This window comes from Carassius gibelio, chromosome B11 (genome assembly GCF_023724105.1).
Source record: "Carassius gibelio isolate Cgi1373 ecotype wild population from Czech Republic chromosome B11, carGib1.2-hapl.c, whole genome shotgun sequence".
NCBI classification, from domain to species: Eukaryota; Metazoa; Chordata; class Actinopteri; order Cypriniformes; family Cyprinidae; genus Carassius; species Carassius gibelio.
This window is the reverse complement of record NC_068406.1, coordinates 13,289,663-13,310,236: the sequence shown is the minus strand read 5'-3', so window position 1 is coordinate 13,310,236 and position 20,574 is coordinate 13,289,663. Positions and strand designations below refer to the sequence as shown.

The 20,574-nt window shown below is 36.2% G+C and overlaps 1 protein-coding gene across 1 annotated transcript in view; it reads left to right on the top strand.

Annotated features, from left to right (window-relative positions):
* Window positions 1–20,574, top strand: part of LOC127968161 (protein diaphanous homolog 3-like) — a 331,343-nt gene that overhangs the window by 121,681 nt on the left and 189,088 nt on the right. The window contains exons 5-8 of the mRNA XM_052569110.1: window positions 12,927–13,001; window positions 13,216–13,285; window positions 17,960–18,096; window positions 18,759–18,864. Of these exons, the coding sequence (XP_052425070.1) occupies window positions 12,927–13,001; window positions 13,216–13,285; window positions 17,960–18,096; window positions 18,759–18,864 (388 nt within the window). The remainder of the gene's footprint in view (window positions 1–12,926; window positions 13,002–13,215; window positions 13,286–17,959; window positions 18,097–18,758; window positions 18,865–20,574) is intronic.

Here is a 20,574-nt window from a genome sequence, read left to right as displayed (position 1 = left end):
TCAAATAAAGATACAATGGTCTGTTTGTATCTCATCCATTCCTTGTGATGGAGGCATGGTTTTTGGCTAATTCAGAAGTGCTTTGTGTACATGGTAGTAAATATATCAGTGTTTGTTATATTATTTGAATAAACATCAACACAAGATGCTATTATAATCTCTACTTTAGGTGGGTTAGATATTTTTGTTTATTAGAATTATAGGGTTAGTTCACCCAAAATGATCCCATAAATTACTCACCCTCAAGTTATTTAAAAAATATTTTGAAAATTATATGTTCCAGAGAGCCATGTAGTGGAGTGCAGCAGACTGTTGAGTTCTGGATACCAAAATATAATCCTTTTTTTTTTTTTTTTTTTATACAATATATGTCATTGGAAATTAGCAATAAGATAAATTGTACAGTATTTATTTTATTTTTTGCTTTAATGCCGATTTATTATTATACAATACAATGTAATATTTATTTTATTATTTAATCTTCAAAATATTTAATGCATTCATATTGTACACCCATTTTATATTAAAATTGGTTAATTTGTTGATATTCATATGATTATAGTTTGTGTGAAAAATAGATGTGATTCATCTTGTAGTTTGTTGGTTTGGTACAAAATCTCTTTATTGATTGATTTTTTTATTTTTTTATTCCCTATTAGGGCTGGGCGATTAATCAATTTTATTGATTAACTCGAATGTGTAGTTTACATCGACTTGTTTGAATGAAAATCGGTTTTCTTTTTAACATCCGCCGACGCTTCACTCAGGGCTCCCGTAGTTCCAAATGGGCCCAGCTTTCTCCCCGCGCGTTTGCCATAGAGATACACAAACAACATAGCAGCGAGCAGGGAAGAACTTGTTCCTTTTTCACATTACATCTTGCATGTAATGTCTGAAAAAGCAGTTTTTTTTTGTTTTTGGGGGGAATCAGAGCTGCTTTGTCTACAGCCGTTGCCTGGAAACCTCGATCCCTCCCACTCCAAGAGCGCTTCCTGCTGGCAGAGAATGAATTTCCGTACATATGCCCCCTAGGAAACACTGGACTGTGGTATAAATAAACTCAACTGTAAAACACTGTATAACTGTTTCACTGCAATTCATGTTATAATGTTAGAATTCAGTAACAATAAAAATAATACATACACACTTATCTGTACATAGTGAATTCAGTTAATTTTTATTGGTTGTTGCCATTCTATCTAAAAGGTGATTTAGACAAAAAAATAAATAAACAACAATAACATTACCACTCTAATATGTCTTGGAATATCCGAATATTCTCTGGGTCTGAATCCGGCTCAAATTGATATGTCAATATATTGACTCCATTCTTAACTATACCAGAGCAGACCGAACATGCTGCTTTGACACGGGGCGGGCAATACTGAAACACCATCTAAACTGTTCGCCAATCACAATGTACTGGGACTGCTAACCAATCATGGCTTATTTAGTTTTTCTGAAGGCAGGCCTTAATCAGCCCTGGAACTAATTGAGCCGTTTGAACAAGGATGGAGAGAAAGATATTGTAATAATCTAAATTATGTAAAAAAACAAGGCATTTTTCGAAACACCAAGAATGGGAGCATGTTCTAGTACACATTGTAAAAGAGCGTTATAGGACCACTTTAAATGAAAATGACATTACGTTTTCTGAAGACAGTCGGTTTCCTTCAGAAATGCAGTGATATAAGAACAACCACACTCAATGTCTGGGAAACACTGTAGTCTCATAATTGAAGTGTAAATTCTGCAGATTACATCATTGTCCAGTATTATACTGTCAGCAATACTTTACGTTAAAGTAGCACTTTCTTTTATTCTAATGGGCCGCTTTGTGATATCAAAAACCCGGACAACAAACGCTGTAGTACAAATGAGCCGTTCTTGAAAAGGGATTTTTTAAAAACTAAATATCTCCCTTTGGAGTTGACTTTGAGATTTGTAAGTTTGAAGATAACTTTTATGCCCAAACATACACACTACACACTGACTAAAATTCAAAAAGTGGAAAAGCATAATATGTCCCTTTAAGAAAGGTGTCATCCCTAATTTGGAGTTGGTTTGGTATTGCGGCATCAGACGAAGAACAAATAACACCCCACCTCAAAGTGTGTTTGAAGTCTGTTGCCAGCAAAGGTAGCAGTATGACCAGTTTACTGCAGCACCTCAAACAGAGGCATGCTGCCGAGTGAGAGAGATGTTGCACCCTACAAAATGAACAAGACCGCGTCAGAACACACACACCTGCCAAAAAACAACCCACAGCAGTGTTACGCATTGCACGGCTCGCTAAGTTTTACTTTGTAGCTCACATTGCAGTAATTAATACAATGATATGATCATGCAGTCAATACAGATATTTCATAAAAACATTAAAAACAAACAGGGCTATAACATAACCCATTTAAAAGCTCACACCATGTCTACACTGGACACGACAAAAGACCGTAGAACCCAGTGATGTTGTCTACACTGGATGCGGTGCGATACAACAAGATCCCCATCAGTAAACTGATGCCTCATTCTATTCATGATGACATGTACTGACACTAAGTTCAGATGATATATATATAATCATCTTGTCCCGTTTACAAATTTGATACATTTGGTAAATTATAAAAAATGATAGCCCCTTTTGTATTGCATTGCATATCAGGGATGACAGATATTTAATTTTATGTTATGTTATGTTACATTTTCACTGTATACAATGGCAGGGCCTGCCATCTTGTCTTTTTGGCTTGTTGTTTCTGATTGCACTTTAACCCCAAGAGGGAAATCCAGATCAAATCCCAAAAGGGAAGCTCAAAACTAAATAATAGTTAAAACTTATTTTGAACAATTTCTTTGTCATCTGAATATTGATTTTAAGTAGGGGGAAAATCGATCAAAATCATAAGAAATTTTGTTTTCTTATATTTAATTTCTCTAGTTTCTGTGCTTTTACGATGCATTCAGAATTTTCCTGGCTCAAAATGAGGCGGAGGTTTTACCATCCTGATCATCTGCACACAATGTACCCATCCTGCAACTCGCTGAAACAAACACTTTTTACACGCAATGTATTTTAGATGCTATAATAATTATATGATTGAAAATGAAAAAGAAATCCTGATGAACATGAAATTAAATAAAACATACCACCTTAAAGGGGCCCTTTTGTAGTATAGGTGAACATATAACATTAGGTTATTAAACATTTAATGAAATTGAAAATCTTTATCCACTCCTTACAGTCTCCTGGTCCACATTGCATTGATCCAATGTACATTTTCCACTTAAAGTTTCTTTCTAGAAAACTAAATATTTTCTTACAACCTTGAACATGAAATCTTCTGATACATCATGAAATGCAATCCCAACAGGTTGGAAGCATTAGAGCTAACATTAGCACGAAGCTAAAACTTTTTTTTAAATAAAATGAATAGTAAGCTTTTACTCAAATCTCACTTCAAACCAGCATCAAGTGTTTGTAATTACAAGTGGTGCAAGTAATGAATTACAACTACTCACATTACTGTAATTAAGTAATTTTTTTGGGGTACTTGTTAGTAGGGCTGCACGATATTGGGAAAAAATGACATTGCAATATTTTATTTTTCTGCGATATATTTTGCAGTATGAAATCTAATCAAATTTTTTCTTACAAAAATGGGGTGAGCAAACTTACATTATCGTTTTAAATGATTTAAATGATTTAATATGCATGAGGGAGAGCAAGACAGCGCTTGTGGTGTTTGAAGACGGTCTCTCTCTCTCTCTCCCTCTGTCTCTCTCTCTCATGCGTGCATTATCTTTCTCTCTCTCTCTCTCACGCGCACGCTCTCCCTCTCTCACGTGCGCGCTCTCTCTCTCGCGCGCTCTCTATCTCTCTCGCGCGCTCTCTATCTCTCTCGCGCACACACGCTCTCTCTCTATCTCTCTCTCGCTCTCGCTTGCGCACGCTCTCTCTCTCTCTCTACCCTGTCAAAACTTTCACTCTATGATTGTTAAGATGTGCAATTAATCCGCGAATCACATTCGTCAAGGGCCGGGGAGCAGCTGGCCCGTACAGTTAATGAATAATGATCAACTACGACAGCCTACATCGCACATCCTGCGATTTGACTATCGTGGATTCATAAATCGCGATATCGATGCTTAAACGACACATCGTGCAGCCCTACTTGTTAGGGCTGTCACTTTTGAGAAAAATCTAAAGTCATGCAATGTATTCGAATATATTCAAATATCTAATGTTTGAAACAGCAGGTTATCAGCTTAGAATATAAATTAATATGAAATACCACTATGCATATCCCACAGCATTAGGCTAAATGAAAAAATAAAATAAAATAAAAAACGATTCAGAACAGGCACAAACATTCACTTGACAACTTAAACAGCAGCAGGAGTAAGGCATATAGCCTAGACCAGTGGTTTTCAACCTGTGGTATTGCAGGTGGGCCGCCAATTATTTTCTGTTCATTTCCAGTCCATTCTAGGGCTGTGCGATTAAAAGAAAACGTCCTAAAATCACGATTTGAGCGTGCGCATATGCCTAACTCCAGGTTCACACACTGTCTGTGATGCGCCTTTTTTCTGAGCCAATGTTGACGGATCAGAGCGTTCTCACTGCGGTAAAAGGCTAGAAATAAAAACGTGCGAAAATAATTCATGTCTAACACATGAGCATAGAGTGAATTTGTTAGTGAACAGGATGCAGTTTAAGTGAGAGGAGACACGTTTTAAGTGTGCACACTCTCTCCTCGCAAAGCAGCGTGTATCTGAGCAAGAACGACCGGTTTTGTGACAATTAGCCTAGACTAATTCACTTCTTAATATTGTTTGCAAGAAACACCAGTCTATCAACTTGATCTGTATTAAGTGCGGCTCTCTTTTTACTTACAATGTTCCTCGCGGTGGAGAAGACACGTTCGGAGTACACAGACGTGCCTTGCTATTAGCTCTTATTCACTTGATTTGGTCATGGGCCTACGCTACAATACGTCTAGAGTGCCCTCTACTGGATAATATGGCAAGGAATAAAATAAAAAACAAACGGTCTAATCATAGAGTGTAAAAAATGCGCTACACATGGCATTTTAAAAACCGGATATTTTATTTATAGTTTGATTACAGATAGTTCACGTCATGTTCAAATGCATATTCGAATATCGAATGAAAAGTGGCAGCCCTAGTACTTTTACTTTTTGGAGTATATTTTTAAACCTGTACTTTTACTCAAATTAAGCAAAATAATCGACTTTATTACTTTTAAAATCATAAGTTTGTTACTGAGTAACTGCACATCATTCATTCATACAGAGATATGACCGCGTTAATGCTCATCAGATCGCGTAAATCAGTGAAAAATGTATAGAAATTATGATTTTGTGTAAAGAAATAACAAGTAAACTTAAAAATATAAGTATAAAAAAAAATCTGTTTTTCCAAATATTAAGTAAAAGCTCTAATGCAATCTGTTCAGTGACGCCTGCACGTGACTGCCTGAGTTTTATCGACAACCAGAGGTGACAGCCGCCTCATAATTCTCTGCAGGAAAAAAACCCTGGCATTTAGACTAACCTTGTGAATGGTTTAGGCCAAATTATTATTTTTTGTTTGTCTCTCGTAGGCTGCTGCTGAAGAGCATTCCTCAACCAAATCTGTTATTCAGTCACAATCCAATTAATTTTATCCTACTGGCTTAGCTGTGCAATTGCGCATTTGTGAATCATGCACTTTCATATAAGCATTTATAAATAAATTCCGGCTTATCGCTTCCACCTACTTTACCATCGAGGTTCTGGAGTCTCCTCTTCACAGAGGAGACTCTCTCCCTTGTGGAGGGTGAGGGAAAAATAGGCCGAGACGGATGCGTAAGACCTGGGGGCGCTATAGGACTTTGGAGTTAATGTTTTATTTTCGGCTCAGTGCGGCTCCGACCCAGTGCAATGCTAACGTGGGTAACACAGCCTTGGGGTAGAGACTCCAGAGGGAGAAGCGAAGTCAAGCTACCTTTGCCGTGAAGTTAGCCAGATAAGGCGCCTCATTTTTCTCTGTGATTTATGACTGTTTTTGTTTCCTGGGAATGGGATGATGAATTTGTTTTCCAGTGTTTTTAATGCTCAACTAAGAGAGAGAGAGCGAGAGACAGCCTGCCCACTCCTCTTTTATGCCGCTTATGGCTCAAACAAGTGGGTGATCTTACATGTGTTACTCCAGCGACGCTCTTTTCAGCGTGACTGATGCGTATTCCCTTCGCAAGCATACATTACTCTAAAACTCGTTAATATTTAACACTGGCTAACTTCTGATGTTCATTTGCTCAGCGCTGTTATATTTCTGCTACGTCTGTGGTCAGGTTTTCTGCATATTGCCATGCTTTTGAAGGTCAGTTTGAATACATTAACCTTGCTTTGGGATTGCATCAGATATTTTAAAAGAAATGACTTGCGTTATAGTCATTCTCCCCTGTAAAGAGTAGATGGTGAGTTTGTCTCATTCACTTTATAGGCGTATAACAGAGGAGGGATAAAGGGAGATAAGAAATGAAATGGATATATGAGAGAGAGAGAGAGATTGAAGGTGTTTGAAGAGGCTGGTTATTCAGGGTGTGGGAGGATGCTAATGAAAGTGAAGGGTTGCTTCTGGGGGTCAAATAGATCAAGATCTCACATTTTCACATCAATCACATTTTCTCTCTTCCCACCTCTATGTTGCTATGAATGCAAAGATTTGCTCCAGTTCTCTGTGCTGGCTCTTCATCAGAAGGCCGACTGGTTTCTGCTCATTTATCCTTTCCATATTTATTAGTAGAGAGTGTAAGACAGGGTTTCCCTTTTTTTTTTTTTTTTTCAAGAACCTGTCTAAATTATAAGAGTTCTAAAAACTATGCTAAATGTTCATTTTCACCGTGTGAGAAAATTAAATGGTTTCTGTAAATAAATAATTGCTTTTTATATCATCAATGTACTACTAAAATGTTTAAAATATTTGTATAATGTCCTAAAAGTTGTTAAAATATTGTTAAATATTATAAATTACTCTCTCAATTGAAAACATTAACTTTATCAGCCCCATGGATTCTCACTGTAGTTAAAACAAAACAAAAAAACTCACTGTAGTTAAAACAAAAAATACATTTGAGACTTGTTTCTTGTAATTGTGAATTATAATTTTCTTCAAATCACTTTTTTTGTGACTTTATTTTAACCTTGTTAATGTAATTCATTTTTACTGATCTCCCACTGACACTGCCCTGTGACAGAAGATGAAACAGATGAGAGAAAAGAAGAGAACACAAAGGGGAGCTAAAGAATAGCGAACCATCTCATGCTTATTTTCAACATGTTTTTACCCCAGAACGAATGTGCCACTTTATGTGATTATGAGCAGTGGGACACAGCTCTCAATGCTGCCTCTCTTGATTGGAGCCTCCTGTGGCGGTAAAGTGTTCTGCCTTTTGTTTAAGACCGCCGTTTCTGCCGGCACTTGTGGGATTGATTAATATTGTTATTCAGACATGAGCGTCCATCTCCAGATGTTCCCCTTTTGTAATCGAACGCTCCTTCGAAGGAGGGGGCAGGAAAGACGGAGAACATGAGAAAAGAAAAAGCGAGCTGCTGTTTGATGTCAGGCTTACTGATACAAAAAGCCCTGGTAATGATTGCCTTTGCTCGGGCTGATCACACCAGCTGCATCCCTTACTTCTGAGAAGAGAGAGGGAAAGAAATGAAAATGATTCTGTAGTCAGACGGCCAGACTTGGATGCTCATTTCATACGAGGAAGTCTCAAAAGAGATTTCGCTTCTGATAACTTCACATGGTGGTAGATAACAGTTGTTTGGGAGAAAGTGTTTTGCTTGATTCGCCGCATGTGTGAATGTGTGAGATTTCAACAGGGTGTGTAGGAGGGTGCCGCATCTAACCTCTTCGCTTTTCCGCCTGCCTCATTCTCGTGCTCTCTCTGCCACGTTGTGCTGACTGGAACTGGCACCCTGCTGGTTTGAAGGGAGTCACCCTTGCTTTTTTAGCTGCCATGCTTCGACTGATTTTTGCAGTCTTTCTGCTCTGGGTTTCACCTGCTGATGGTAGGAGAATATGGTTTCTCACGTGTAAGTTATGCGTTTCAATGAAGCTCTTGTCATAACCCTAGGCCTGGCCTGCTCCTTTTCTTCCACTGCCTGCTTTCAGAAACCAAGAGAATAAATGAATTTTTGCTTTCTGTCATTGCAGACTCTTTCTTTAGCGGGCAAAATCGGGCAACCCACCTATTAGCACTTGTCAGTGCCAGGCCCTCCTATTAATATAGAGTATTACTGAATATGAGTGAAAGTGAAGGCGACGTGACTTTCAGCCAAGTATGGTGACCCATACTCAGAATTTGGAATAGATGTATCCTTGAGTCTATAAGGTAACAATAATGTAATAAGATAACCTTTTGAGTTTTGAAATGGGTTTGCCTAAAATAAAATGTTGGATTCTTCTGTACTGCTAGATACTTATACTATATTGAATGGGTTAAATAGAATTACATTGCTAAAAAGCCAAGACTAAATGTTATCAGTTTTCGCCTGCTAAAACTAGACTAAAACAGTCATGGATAATTCTGACTAAAATGCTCAGACTTTTATTTGACTGAAACTTGACTAGACTAAAAAGAGTATGAATTCCTGCCACAATCAATCACAGCTATGTGTATACAATTACAGATCATTAATATAAATAGTCATTTTGTTGTTTTACACACATGCACACAAGACATTATTTCATACATGACATGTAGAGAGATGCATAATAAATCTTTAGATGGGTAACAATCAATAACAACAAATAACTAAACTTTATTTGACCTTTTTTGATAAGAAAAGTGTGCTGCAAACACGAGCATTTTTGAGCATCTTTTCTGTCCAGTCCGCTCGTTTTGTCATCATGTTTTTCTTTTTCTAGCAGTGACAGCAGGTGTGCTTTAAAATGTAAAATTGGAGCCTCTACTATGTAGATTCTGGGACCAAACATCACAAAAAATCTGCGCTGGTTTGAATTGGCCGCCTCCAGGTTTCCCTTTGTTTTGCCTCCAGCTAGCGCTGTGACGTAATTGTGACATTGGCCCTAAAAGGGTCTATTGTTTTGAATTTATTGTAATAAGAAATCTTTCTTGAGTACCAAATCAGGATATTAGAATGATTTATGATCATGTGACACTAAAGACCAGAATAATGGCTGTTGTGATATTTCACAATGTTACTGAAAAAAAGACTACTTTTAAACTTAATAATCTTAAAAATATTCTTACTGACCTCAAACTTTTAAATGATAGTGTATTATACCTACCTTGCTTCATTAAAAAAAAAAAAAAAAATCTTGTCTTATTTAACTGTATGTTCATATCAGCAGTATAGTAAATGCAAAATAAAATGACAAATTCTGTAGCCCAAAGAACCCAAGAAATATTAACAATAAAATGGAGTAGTAGTACAAAAGAAAGGGAATTAGAAAGATTAAAGTGATAGTGTAGTGAAGTGAGAGCAAAAGTGTCTCTTCCTCTTCTATTTGACTCTCATTGTCTATTGCTCTACTTCTGTTGATCCTGTTTGCATTTTATTACACATCTCTGTTTCCTCATTCCTGAGAAACTACTTGATTATGCCTTTTTGCCAGACATTTTCTCTGGTTGACAATCCTCCAATCCTGATTTTTCAATTACTGACACTTTCCCAATCCTGTTCCAAAAAAAAAAAAAGAAATAGGAAAAAAGAAGAAAAGAAATTAATGAAACAACTCTACAAATGAGATGAATTTGGCATGAGGGCATCACGGCTTCTAAATGTACGTTTCTCACGGAAACCAGCATTGTCTTTAATTTACCGCTCATTTGGGTGTTGTGACACGTCCACGGCTCTTTATTCGGCTAAACTAACAGTTCATTTCATCCATAATAACCATCATCATTGTCGTCATTTTGATTTAGACATGAGCTGGAATCCCATCAGCAAATGAATTTGGTTGATGGACTACTACACTCCCCTTCTTTGTTTTCTCCGCTCCAGTCCGATTTGACAAATTCAATTCAGGGTGAGCCCCGCTTTTGCTTCACCTTGAAAATTCACACAGGCATACATGCTAGGATTTGATTAGTGGATGCTTGGAGGCATGCGGCTTGTTGATTAGAATTGGACGAGGACTGCATTTTGATGGGAACAGACATTACACTGACTCTTGCTCTCTCTCTCTCTCTCTCGCCGCATAAACACTCTGTATTGCCCTCATAGCTTCTCTGCGAACCAGCTTTGATTCTCTGCATAACTCTCTACTTTCTTGCAGTCTTTCCCCACACTCTGTCACTCCCTCATCACCTCTATCCTTCTTTTTCCCTCTTTCTCCCTCTCTCATGATCATTCGTTTCCTTCCCCTCTCCTCCCAGTGGGAAGCCCCATTCCTCGCCATTGGCAGGTTCTCCAATCAATAGGATAAGGGGAAAAGCTGGTGAACGGAAGAAACCGATGGCTTTTTTGTATGCTGCTACACATTACTCCGCTCACTGCTGATTATTTTGTTACTATGGTACATTTACCTCTGTGGTGAGATGTGATTAACCAGCTCTTTGGGGGCCTGAGCCCTCAACTCCCACCGCAATCAGCCGCAATACCTAAAAGACTGGCTGAGATTTCATCTTCCTCTTGCACCTCTCTTCGACTACAAGTTAAATATGTTCAGAGAGCCTTATTCTGTCTACGTACACCCAAGAGACGCCATGTACTGGAAATCATTACGATCCCTTTGGAGTGGCTGAAGCAAGGGGAAGTTACTGAACAGAAAGAAATAAAAGAAGGCATGAGCGAGTGGGGAAAAAATTGTATGAAGATCCATATTTAGGACACGGTGGCTTGTATAAGTTCTCCCATGTGCTTATAAATCAAGGGGAATGGTGACATGTATTCACAATATGTGCTAATTGTGGTAGGTACACATGCAGACAATCATGCATTTTTGGTGTTTTTTTTTTAGTCAGTGCAGCAGTATATGTTGCATAATAAATAAATAATAAAAACACTGAACTGCAGTATATGTTGTTACAACCATTTGCGTTCTCCTTTAAAATACAGCATGATAGTATTTGACCTTTTGACTTTTGCCATTTTGTAATGGCACGGGAACTCATTTTGGCACAAATGTTTTGCCTGTGAAAGAGTAGTGACATCAATCCTGCCACAGCTCAGCTAGGAGAGCACTGCCTCAGTCTCATCGGACCATCTCTCAATTGCTCTCCGTTTTACTTTAAACAGCATTATCTTTCTCTCTCTCTTCTTGGTTCTCTTCTCCAGTCCTCCTTTCCAGTTCCCGGGTTGTGGTCAATTTCGGCTGTAATTTAGCCTTGGAAGCACACCCATGCCTCTTGACACTGGCTTTCTGAAAATTGGCTATTGATGCTCACCGCTGTTCTACACTTACACTGAAGCAATTTCACACAGTTCTGAGACTACACTCAACCCAGCCCACCATGACTGACATGATCAACAGTTCATAGTGCTGATCACTTTTTTTTGTGACCATAGTTTAAAGCAGGTGATCACAGACAAAGGCAGTTGAGTTTTTTTTTTTCTTGCTATTGCCTGCCTGATTTCAGTGGGCTTAACCGCCAATTTACCAGTGATTCTGTTTGACCACTAAGGACTTAAGGACACAATGCATAACAGCTTGAAAATGGAGTAAAATTGCAGTTTCCTGAGTACAAGTTGTTTTTTACATGTTTTGTGGAAAAGAGTGGGGCTTGACGTTCTTTCAGTTTCCTCACTCTACATGGATCTTAAATGACAAATTGATGGATATATGCTTATATGCATGAATATATTATTATTTAAGTAGAAGCTGAGTAGTAGTATTATCACTCAACATTATATGCATGTGCAGTTATTATTATTATTATTATTTTTTATTTTTTTTGAAAATAGCATAGAAGTTTAATATTAAGCATTTATCAATTATCAGCCATAACATAAAAACAGTTAAAAAAAAGCGTATTGGTATTTGCCTTTTTTTTTTTTTTTTTTACCCTAAAATGGTTTTAATGTCATGAAAAACATTTTATTGGAATCTCTGCTTTGACCTAACGTCATTACTGTTACATGCAAATAAAAGTTTGTGTTTGCAGAAAGATCTGTTACAGGCTGCAGTTGTAATTGAATGAACTCTCCAACCTGCTTCCTACACACAAAGGGTTAATCGGTCTGTTTATGCTTATTGAATTCTCTCATTATTAATCAATGCCTCACTCGACATATTTCCCCTTTCGTTATTGGAGAGTTCAATTTCCACCGTGGCAATTCCCACAGACAATAGAGGCCGAATCAATGTAGAGCACGAGATTGTGTCTGAATGGAATTAAAATAAACATCTTTGCTCCATTAGCAATGCCTTTCACTTTTAGCTCCTGGGGGAGAGATTAATTTGTTGAAGAAAGTAGAATCTACTGACGTTAAATGAGCTCTGACAAACTTGACTCTGATAACATTTATTGACTCTTATGGTTTGGTCCAGGCATGTAATATAATGTGTGTGTTTTTTTTTAAAGTTAATACAAAATATGGACTTTTAGAGCCAATAGTGTAAACTGCTAGTTCCTGACTTAAATGGGTAGTTCACCCAAAAAAATTCTGTTATAATTTACTTACACTCAAATAGTTCCAGACCTGTATGAATTTCTTTCTTCTGCTGAACACACACACACAACAAAATATTTTGAAGAAGAAAAATGCTGGTAACAAAACAGTTGATGGGAGATATTGACTTCCATATTATTATTATTATTATTATTATTATTATTATTATTATTATTATTATTATTATTATTATTATTATTATTATTATTATTATTATTTTGCACATTATCAGAATTACACTAACACATTGTTTTTATTTGTTTTTGTTTTTGTTCTCAGCTGGGTACAGAGTTTTGGCCATGAGGGTCTGGGTCTCCTGTTGGACACGCTGGAGAAGCTCATCCTCAAAAAACAGTAAAACAAATTCCATTACCCACATTTCTTAATCAAAGGCATCGTGCTAGGTTTCAAACTATTTTTGTTCTACCTCCGCATGAGTCCTGAGGTCATAACAGTTTAACTAAATCTTTTTATCTGTTTTTGTCTTCTACTAACACACTGAGCCTTGCTTCCTTTTACTCATTCTTGATTTTTTTTTTTTTTTTGTGTGTGTGTGTGTGTTTTCCAGCCAAGAAAAAGTGGATAAGAAGAGTCAACACAAAGTCATTCAGTGCCTCAAGGCCTTTATGAACAACAAGGTAATAACGTCACCAAGCAGCGGGTTTGCTTTACAACTACCTTCCACTTGAGATAATCTCATCTCGAATTGGACAGTTATCAGTTTTCAAGGGCCACATATAAACTGCACCTAAATATGGTTGTGATGACTCTTTTTAAATGTGAGATCCACAGTCTTCAATCCCATTGATATTTGTTGCAACATTGCTCATTTGCATAAAATTACAATTAAATTTCCTGCTGTGAAAATGTTTCTTATTCACTTCCATTTTTTTTAACACCCCCTCAATTTTTTTGGTTCAAGCAATAGTTTTATATTTCTTGAAATAATTGTACAAATATGTTTACAAAAATATCTAAATTGAAATGAGTTGGAAATTATACAGCTGTAACGTAACACAACCCCTTCAATTAATTAAGCTGAATGGAATGGAAAACCCAAAACTTTGCAGTTTGCATGTGGCCAAATAAGAAGTCATTTACTTTACTTTACTATTTTTATGTTCTTTTTGTCTTAGTAGAATAAATAATGTGGGCTGTCAGTGTATTTCAAGCCATTTATTGTTCTTAAACCTGTAATACCCAAATATAGAAAAAAAATGAGCTAAATTTCATATGATTTTTGTTCTAATGTGCCTTTAATCAACTTTTATGTTGAGAATATTTTAAAAGTTTTTAATTTTTCTAATCATTCTTTTATACCATTTCAACTTGTTACTCGCCATGAAAATAGCAGAGGAAGATGGCAGGACATTAAATCTCCAACCAGCCATCACTTTAAATCAAATGTTACAAGTGACAGAGAAAATGTAGAATAAAGTAACAAAAACATGGTGTAAAAATGGTGTGTTTATCTGCTGTGGATGTATTTCATGAATTTCAGATGTACGTTTTTTTGAAGCAGAAATCTCATCATTACCCTAAAGCACCAGCTTCAAACAAGACTCATTTGAGTTGCTGTGGCTCCTCAGCTGACCCCTTCATCAGCTGCCGCGTTACATCTCTGCTAATTCACCGCGCTCCCGCTCCGCCCTGCTGGACACACGTACCTGCGGCCGCTTTCAAATGGTCAGGAGCGATAAGAGGATAGCTTCAGATGAAGGGGGCTGCAGACAGCCACCACTCTGAGCTCGGGAGGGGGTTACACCGCACGGCCGAGGTGGAGAGGTCTGAGGGGGCTTTTGATGATTTCACACTCCTGTTAGAGAGATGTGTTAGAAGTGGATCTCCAGTGGTGTCTCTGATGTTGTTGATAGCCCGGGGTTTGAGGAGTTACCCCAGCTTCATGCAAACATACATACGAGCGTGGTAGAGATAGAGATCTGTGGTGTTTTGATCCGTGTTCATTCACTGGGTATGTGGCAGATGTTAGACAGACATGTTGTCAGGTGTCAGCATATCCCGTGGTGTTTGAGTGAAGCTGAACTAATCTTATCTGAGGAGCTGTTAGCAGTCATCTATCAGTCTTGTTAACAGGTCTGATTTATTGTTGGAATGGCGTTCATCAGTGGTATTCTCTAAAGTAAGCATTGGCATTGTTATTTGAGATTTGAAAAAAAGTAAATTAAGTAAAAAAAAAAAAAATTCAAATTATCATTTGTAGATTTTTTTTTTTGTGTGCGTTTTATTTTTAGTTTATTTAGGAAAAATCATATAGAATATCTTCAATTTTGTAAAGTTACATAAAAAAATAAATACATAAATGAATAAATAATAAAAAAAAAGTATTATTGGCCGGAACATTAGTATTGTGTTTCTCTCTAAAAAGAATCCAAAATATTAAACTTTGGCGTGTGATTTTCGTCAAAAAAAAAAAAAAAAAAAAAAATTATTACAATTAAAAGTAAAATAAGAAAAAATCATTTTTTTCTAGTTTAATATGTATTATATTCTTGTGATGACCAAGCTGAACTTTTGTCATCATTACATCAGTCTTCAGTGTCACATGTTCATTGAGAAATCATTCTTATATAATGATTTGCTGCTCTAGAAATATTACTTATTATTATCAGTGCTTAATATTTTTCTGGGAATACCCAATATGTTTTTCAAGATTCAGTGTTGAGTAGAAAATAAAATTTTATTTAACAATTTATTAAAAAAAAAAAATTGTTGCAATGCAAAACTCATTACTCTCCTCTAGTGAAAAATACATGTACTAAAATGTTTTTGAAATACATTTATTTTCATATTTATGTACTTAATAAAAATACCATGCAATTGTAAGTTTAGTGTACTTAAAGTCTGCTAAATTGGAACAAGTTTTAAGTTTTGTACTTAATCAGTTTAATATTTGTGGAAGTAGTGCTGATGTCCAACTAAAGATATACTGAAGTAGATTTAATCGTGCTAAAGGACTATTGCAAAACTTCAGGTACACTTTAAAAGTCATGCTTATAAAGACTATTATTCTTATAAAGAGTATTATTCAAAGACCATTCAATCCTTATCAATACTGATATTAAAACAAATTTTAGGCTTAATTTTAAGAAACGTGCATGGTGCACAAATAGTATTATAATTAATAATAATTATAATATAACAATATTTTTTTAATATCAGTAAGTTTCAAGCGATATGCCAGTAAATATGCTAACAGATTTTGAGCTATACTTAGCATGAAATAAATGTATTTAATATATATATATATATAATTTTTTTTTTTTTTTTACTAGTGTCACTTAAATGTATCCTTACTAGTGAAAAAGAAAATCTAGATGCTGACTAGCATAGTGCCCATAAAACTACACACATATTTGCAGTCACATAGAAAAGCTTTGGCAACCACCCAGAATGGTTGTGAGATTTGTAATTTTTTTAACAACAAATGTAAAAATCTAGTCATTATCTACAGTATGTAATTCGTTTTCTTTCCTCAGGAGCTTCACAAGTTGACTTCATTTTTCTTCTATGACTGTATTCAATTGTACTGTCATTGACTCTAATTGACATGCCATTTGTTTAAAATGGAAACAGAGCAATTAAGCGCATCAGTGCATTTTTTTGTTAGAAATCTGTCATGGTCACCCACTGAGAAAATATAAATGGGTTAAGGCCATTGTTGTTTTCTCGAGGCCTGTTTATGTAGGATCAAAAAAAAAAAAAAAAGACACTTTCTGCATTTATTTCTGTGTAGACATTCTGGGAATTAATTTGCTGGAGATCCCAGTTGTGTTTTCTGAGAGTTTCAAAATCTACTTCTCGCACCCCTAAAGGTCTGGTGTAATCCCAAGCACCCGACAGGTGCCGTGAGCCTTATTTACCCAGAGGGCTGTCACAGCTCCAGACCTCTCACTTCAGCCCCACAGCATCATGGGACACATTCCGCCCATGTTGCCTGCCAGCCAGGTGCTCCCGTCCAGCTGTCACCAACTCCCGCAGAATGAAGACAGAAAATGGCTCAAATATGTTTACATCCATTACTGCACGTAAACACTGTGATAACACACTATCTCCCCTGTGCCTCTGATGAGGGAAGGATGTTTTCATACCTAAGTCTGCATAAAAAAAAAAAAAAAATGCAGAAACATCTGTTCTGAATGACAATAAGTCTGAGATACGAGTTGGAGCCATTAATTGGCATGAGTTATGAAGCAATTAACACAACTTGGTGAATTTGCTGTCCTAAAGCTTTTTAGTCTGAAATTAATTTTCTCAGGATTATTCATGTCTTTAAAATGGCTAAACTTGAGTCACAAGTTATTTTGTGCTGTTGCAAGATGGCGGCCGATTTGGGTCTTCCAAATTTAGTCACATGTTGACCTATATTTTCCTCATTTCTAAATAATCAGATCATTTTAGGATTTTAACCATTACACACACACACACACTCACAGTCAACTTAACCATTTTATGCCAAGTGAATCTATTACATGTAAAGATTGACAGAGTAGAGAGATGGTCTTTTAGGTTTCATCACAGTGTTTTGAATTAATGAGAAATTCGTCCTGTGGTGTTGGCGCTGCGGTCGTCATTAACCGAACCCCCCGTGTTCAGATGTGGATATTCTCCCCTCTTTGACTCCTTGCTTCTCTCTGCAGGTCTAGATCTGCTCTTGTCGTTTCAGACCCCCAAGGCTTTTCTTTCCTGTGTCTGTTCTTCATTCACCTTTATGCTTGCCATTTCTTTCTTTCTTTTTTTGTCACCCTCCCTCTCTCTTTCACGCTACTATTAACATATCCCTGATCGCAGTTTTGTCATTACTTCAAGGACAGAGCAACAGGCAGCTACGCCATGTCCTTCTTTGGGTCCTCCACTTTTTAAAAGAGTCACCTTCAATTTAAAACTCTTTTCCGTAATTACTCATTTAAATTTTATGTGTCCCTCAGTATTTCCAAACCCTTTACAATAATGTACCCTTCAGATTAATTAATTTGTATTTTTTTTATTGTTTGTGAAATTATTTTATTGTTGAATATTGTTGTGTAGTGTGTTTTTTGTGGTTTGGTTTTGTGTTTTTTGTTTTTTGTTTGCATTTTTTGTGTGCAAGAATAAGTCAATTCATTATTTTTATTTTTTGCTTCTTAAGTGCATTCATTCTTAAGTCATACCATTCAAATGAGATTGACTGAATTGAGTTTTTGCTGAAACTGTATAGTTTTAGCAGTGGTTCAGTGCCACCGCAGAATATCATCGCACTAAACACTGGGCAATGTCTCGCATATGTTTTTTGTTTTTTTTCTGTTTGTCTGCAGTATGGACTTGAACGGATCCTTGGCGAGGAGAAGAGTCTGGCACTGTTGGCCCAAGCCATTGACCCTGGTCAGCCAGTTATGATGACAGATGTGGTCAAACTGCTCTCTGCAATCTGCATTGTGGGAGAAGAAAATACGTAAGCCTCCTGTCTCACTTTCTCTAGCCTTTCAGATGAAATCAATTTGGTTATGATGCAATTATTGTTCTTTCTTATTTCAGCCTGATTTCATTATTTAAGCCCCCTCAATTATGTACTTTCTATTGGACTTTTATTCCCCTATTGTGATTTTTAACATCAGCATTGTCAAAAAGGGTAATAGGCGCATCATAATTCTGCAATTTTCTCTGATTCAAACTTAAATCATATTTAATGTAAATTCTTCTTTAGCTGTGTGTTGTATTAGTCACTATTTGCTTTAGCTTTGTGTGTGTGTGTGTGTGTGTGTGTGTGTGTGTGTGTGTGTATATATATATATATATATATATATATATATATATATATATATATATATATATATATATATATATTTGTTTGGTCTATTTGCATTCATGATATAATCACAGCATTCATTTAGTCTAGATGCATAAAGTGTTTATTATGACTATTTCATCTCTCTTTTAAATATCAGCTCCATGTTAGCACCGAAAAGGTGCAATTTACAAATTTACTCAGGTGGACTCAAACCATCCTCCATACCAGAGAGAAGTGCAATCCCAGCATAATCCTCAGTGAAAAAATGTACAACCAAATCAAATCCGTGACCCTTACTTTTACATTTACTTATTTCCTGCATGAAGTTTGGAGAAGGTCCTCGAGGCCATCACCACAGCAACTGAGGGAAGAGGGGTGGCCCGTTTTAACCCTATCGTTCAAGGTCTTAGTGTACGCTCCGTCCAATTACAGGTAAGCGTTCACTGCTCCTCATTTGCCTTCTTGTTGAGATGTCTTCTGCTGATTCAGCTCTACCAATGCCCTCGTGACCTCAATACACACTCAGTCACATATACATATTTATACCTATGGTAGCTGCAATAGAAAAACAAATGTGAATAGAATGTCCACTGGTGCCACTCTCTAAAGAAAATATGTGAAAATGTTATTTTATTTTATCTTATTTTTTTTTTTCCAAGCAATGGCTACATCATTTAAAAAAAATAAATAAAAAATAAATAAATATCGGTTCAAAATCTCTAGTGGTCTATTAATTAGCACTTCTGCAATAATGTAACATTACCCACTTTCACATTGCTGTTTGCACTATTGTGACAGACTGGTGTTGTGTGTTTTGCTTAGATGGGGAAATACATTTCCTTTATATACTACTCCATTTGGAAATTTTCCCTCAGAGATTTGAGGGCCGGTAAATGGTCATGCTGAGATGAAGCACCAGCAATTTGCTTGATAGTGACTTCAATATAATGATGAAGTCACAGGCTCTGAATCACCTCTAAAACGCAATTTACACTTTAAAATCCCCCAGCGACTGTGTATAGAGGCCTTCATGAAGAGGATAAGAAAACAAATGAGCATATCTGCTTGTTAACGACCTGTCCTTTATATAAGAACACATTTCAAAAGCTTATGCAAGTAGATGCCTAATGCTCCTTTGAGCCGTACGGTGTCTATGAAGCATTAAATTCATTTATTTAAATGAAACATTATAAAACAAACTTAATTTCCTGTCCTTTTCTGACAAGTCAACATGACCTTTTGTTTAGCCAGCATGCTCAGGGGCTCAGGACACTTGTAAAGCACAGAGATTAGTGCTGCCAGTTACAGCTCTTCATTTGCATTGTAAAGCATAAACTGGCATTAGTCAAACATCCCTGATGAGATTTACCATAATCATTCCAGAAATTATGAATAATTTGATTAGGGTTATTTAGCTCTGCGCCCACAAATAAGACGGAAGTGCACCATGAGTCAGGGTTTGTAAACCACAAATCTTGTAATGGACAGTTTACTCCAACTATTAAAATTGACATCAACTTCATTTGATATTCTACATTCATAAACCATGATTGACTTTAATAACAAAATAGATCATAGTTAAATCAAAGCACTAAAATATATAATTTATCATTTAATAATTAAAGGGGTATATATCTCTGTCTGTCTGTCTGTCTGTCTGTCTGTCTGTCTGTCTATCTATCTATCTATCTATCTATCTATCTGTCTCTCTGTCTGTCGGTCGTATTATCATTCTGTTCTATTTGTCTATCGTTCTAACTATTGTTTTGTAATTCTATCTGTCGTTCCTTTTTCAGTCATTCCAGTGTTCTGTACCGTTTGTTCTAACTGATTATTTATTGTTCTGACGGGCTGTGTATTGCAAATAAACAAAACTCACTCCTTCATATTTATTGAAAAGGGAGAAACCAGTTTGTAATTCATGTAAAATTTTATTGAGTATAGAACATATTTTAATACAATGTCCATTTTTTTATTATAATAAACACTATTTTTATTCTAAATATTAATGGACATTTTTAAAAAATGTTTCTCCTGAAATAATTTAAGACTTTTTATCAAATAGTAAGTAAAAAGACTATATAATTGATAATGCTATTATTGTTGGTGTTATTTTAGTTTATATTTTTATAACAAAATTGT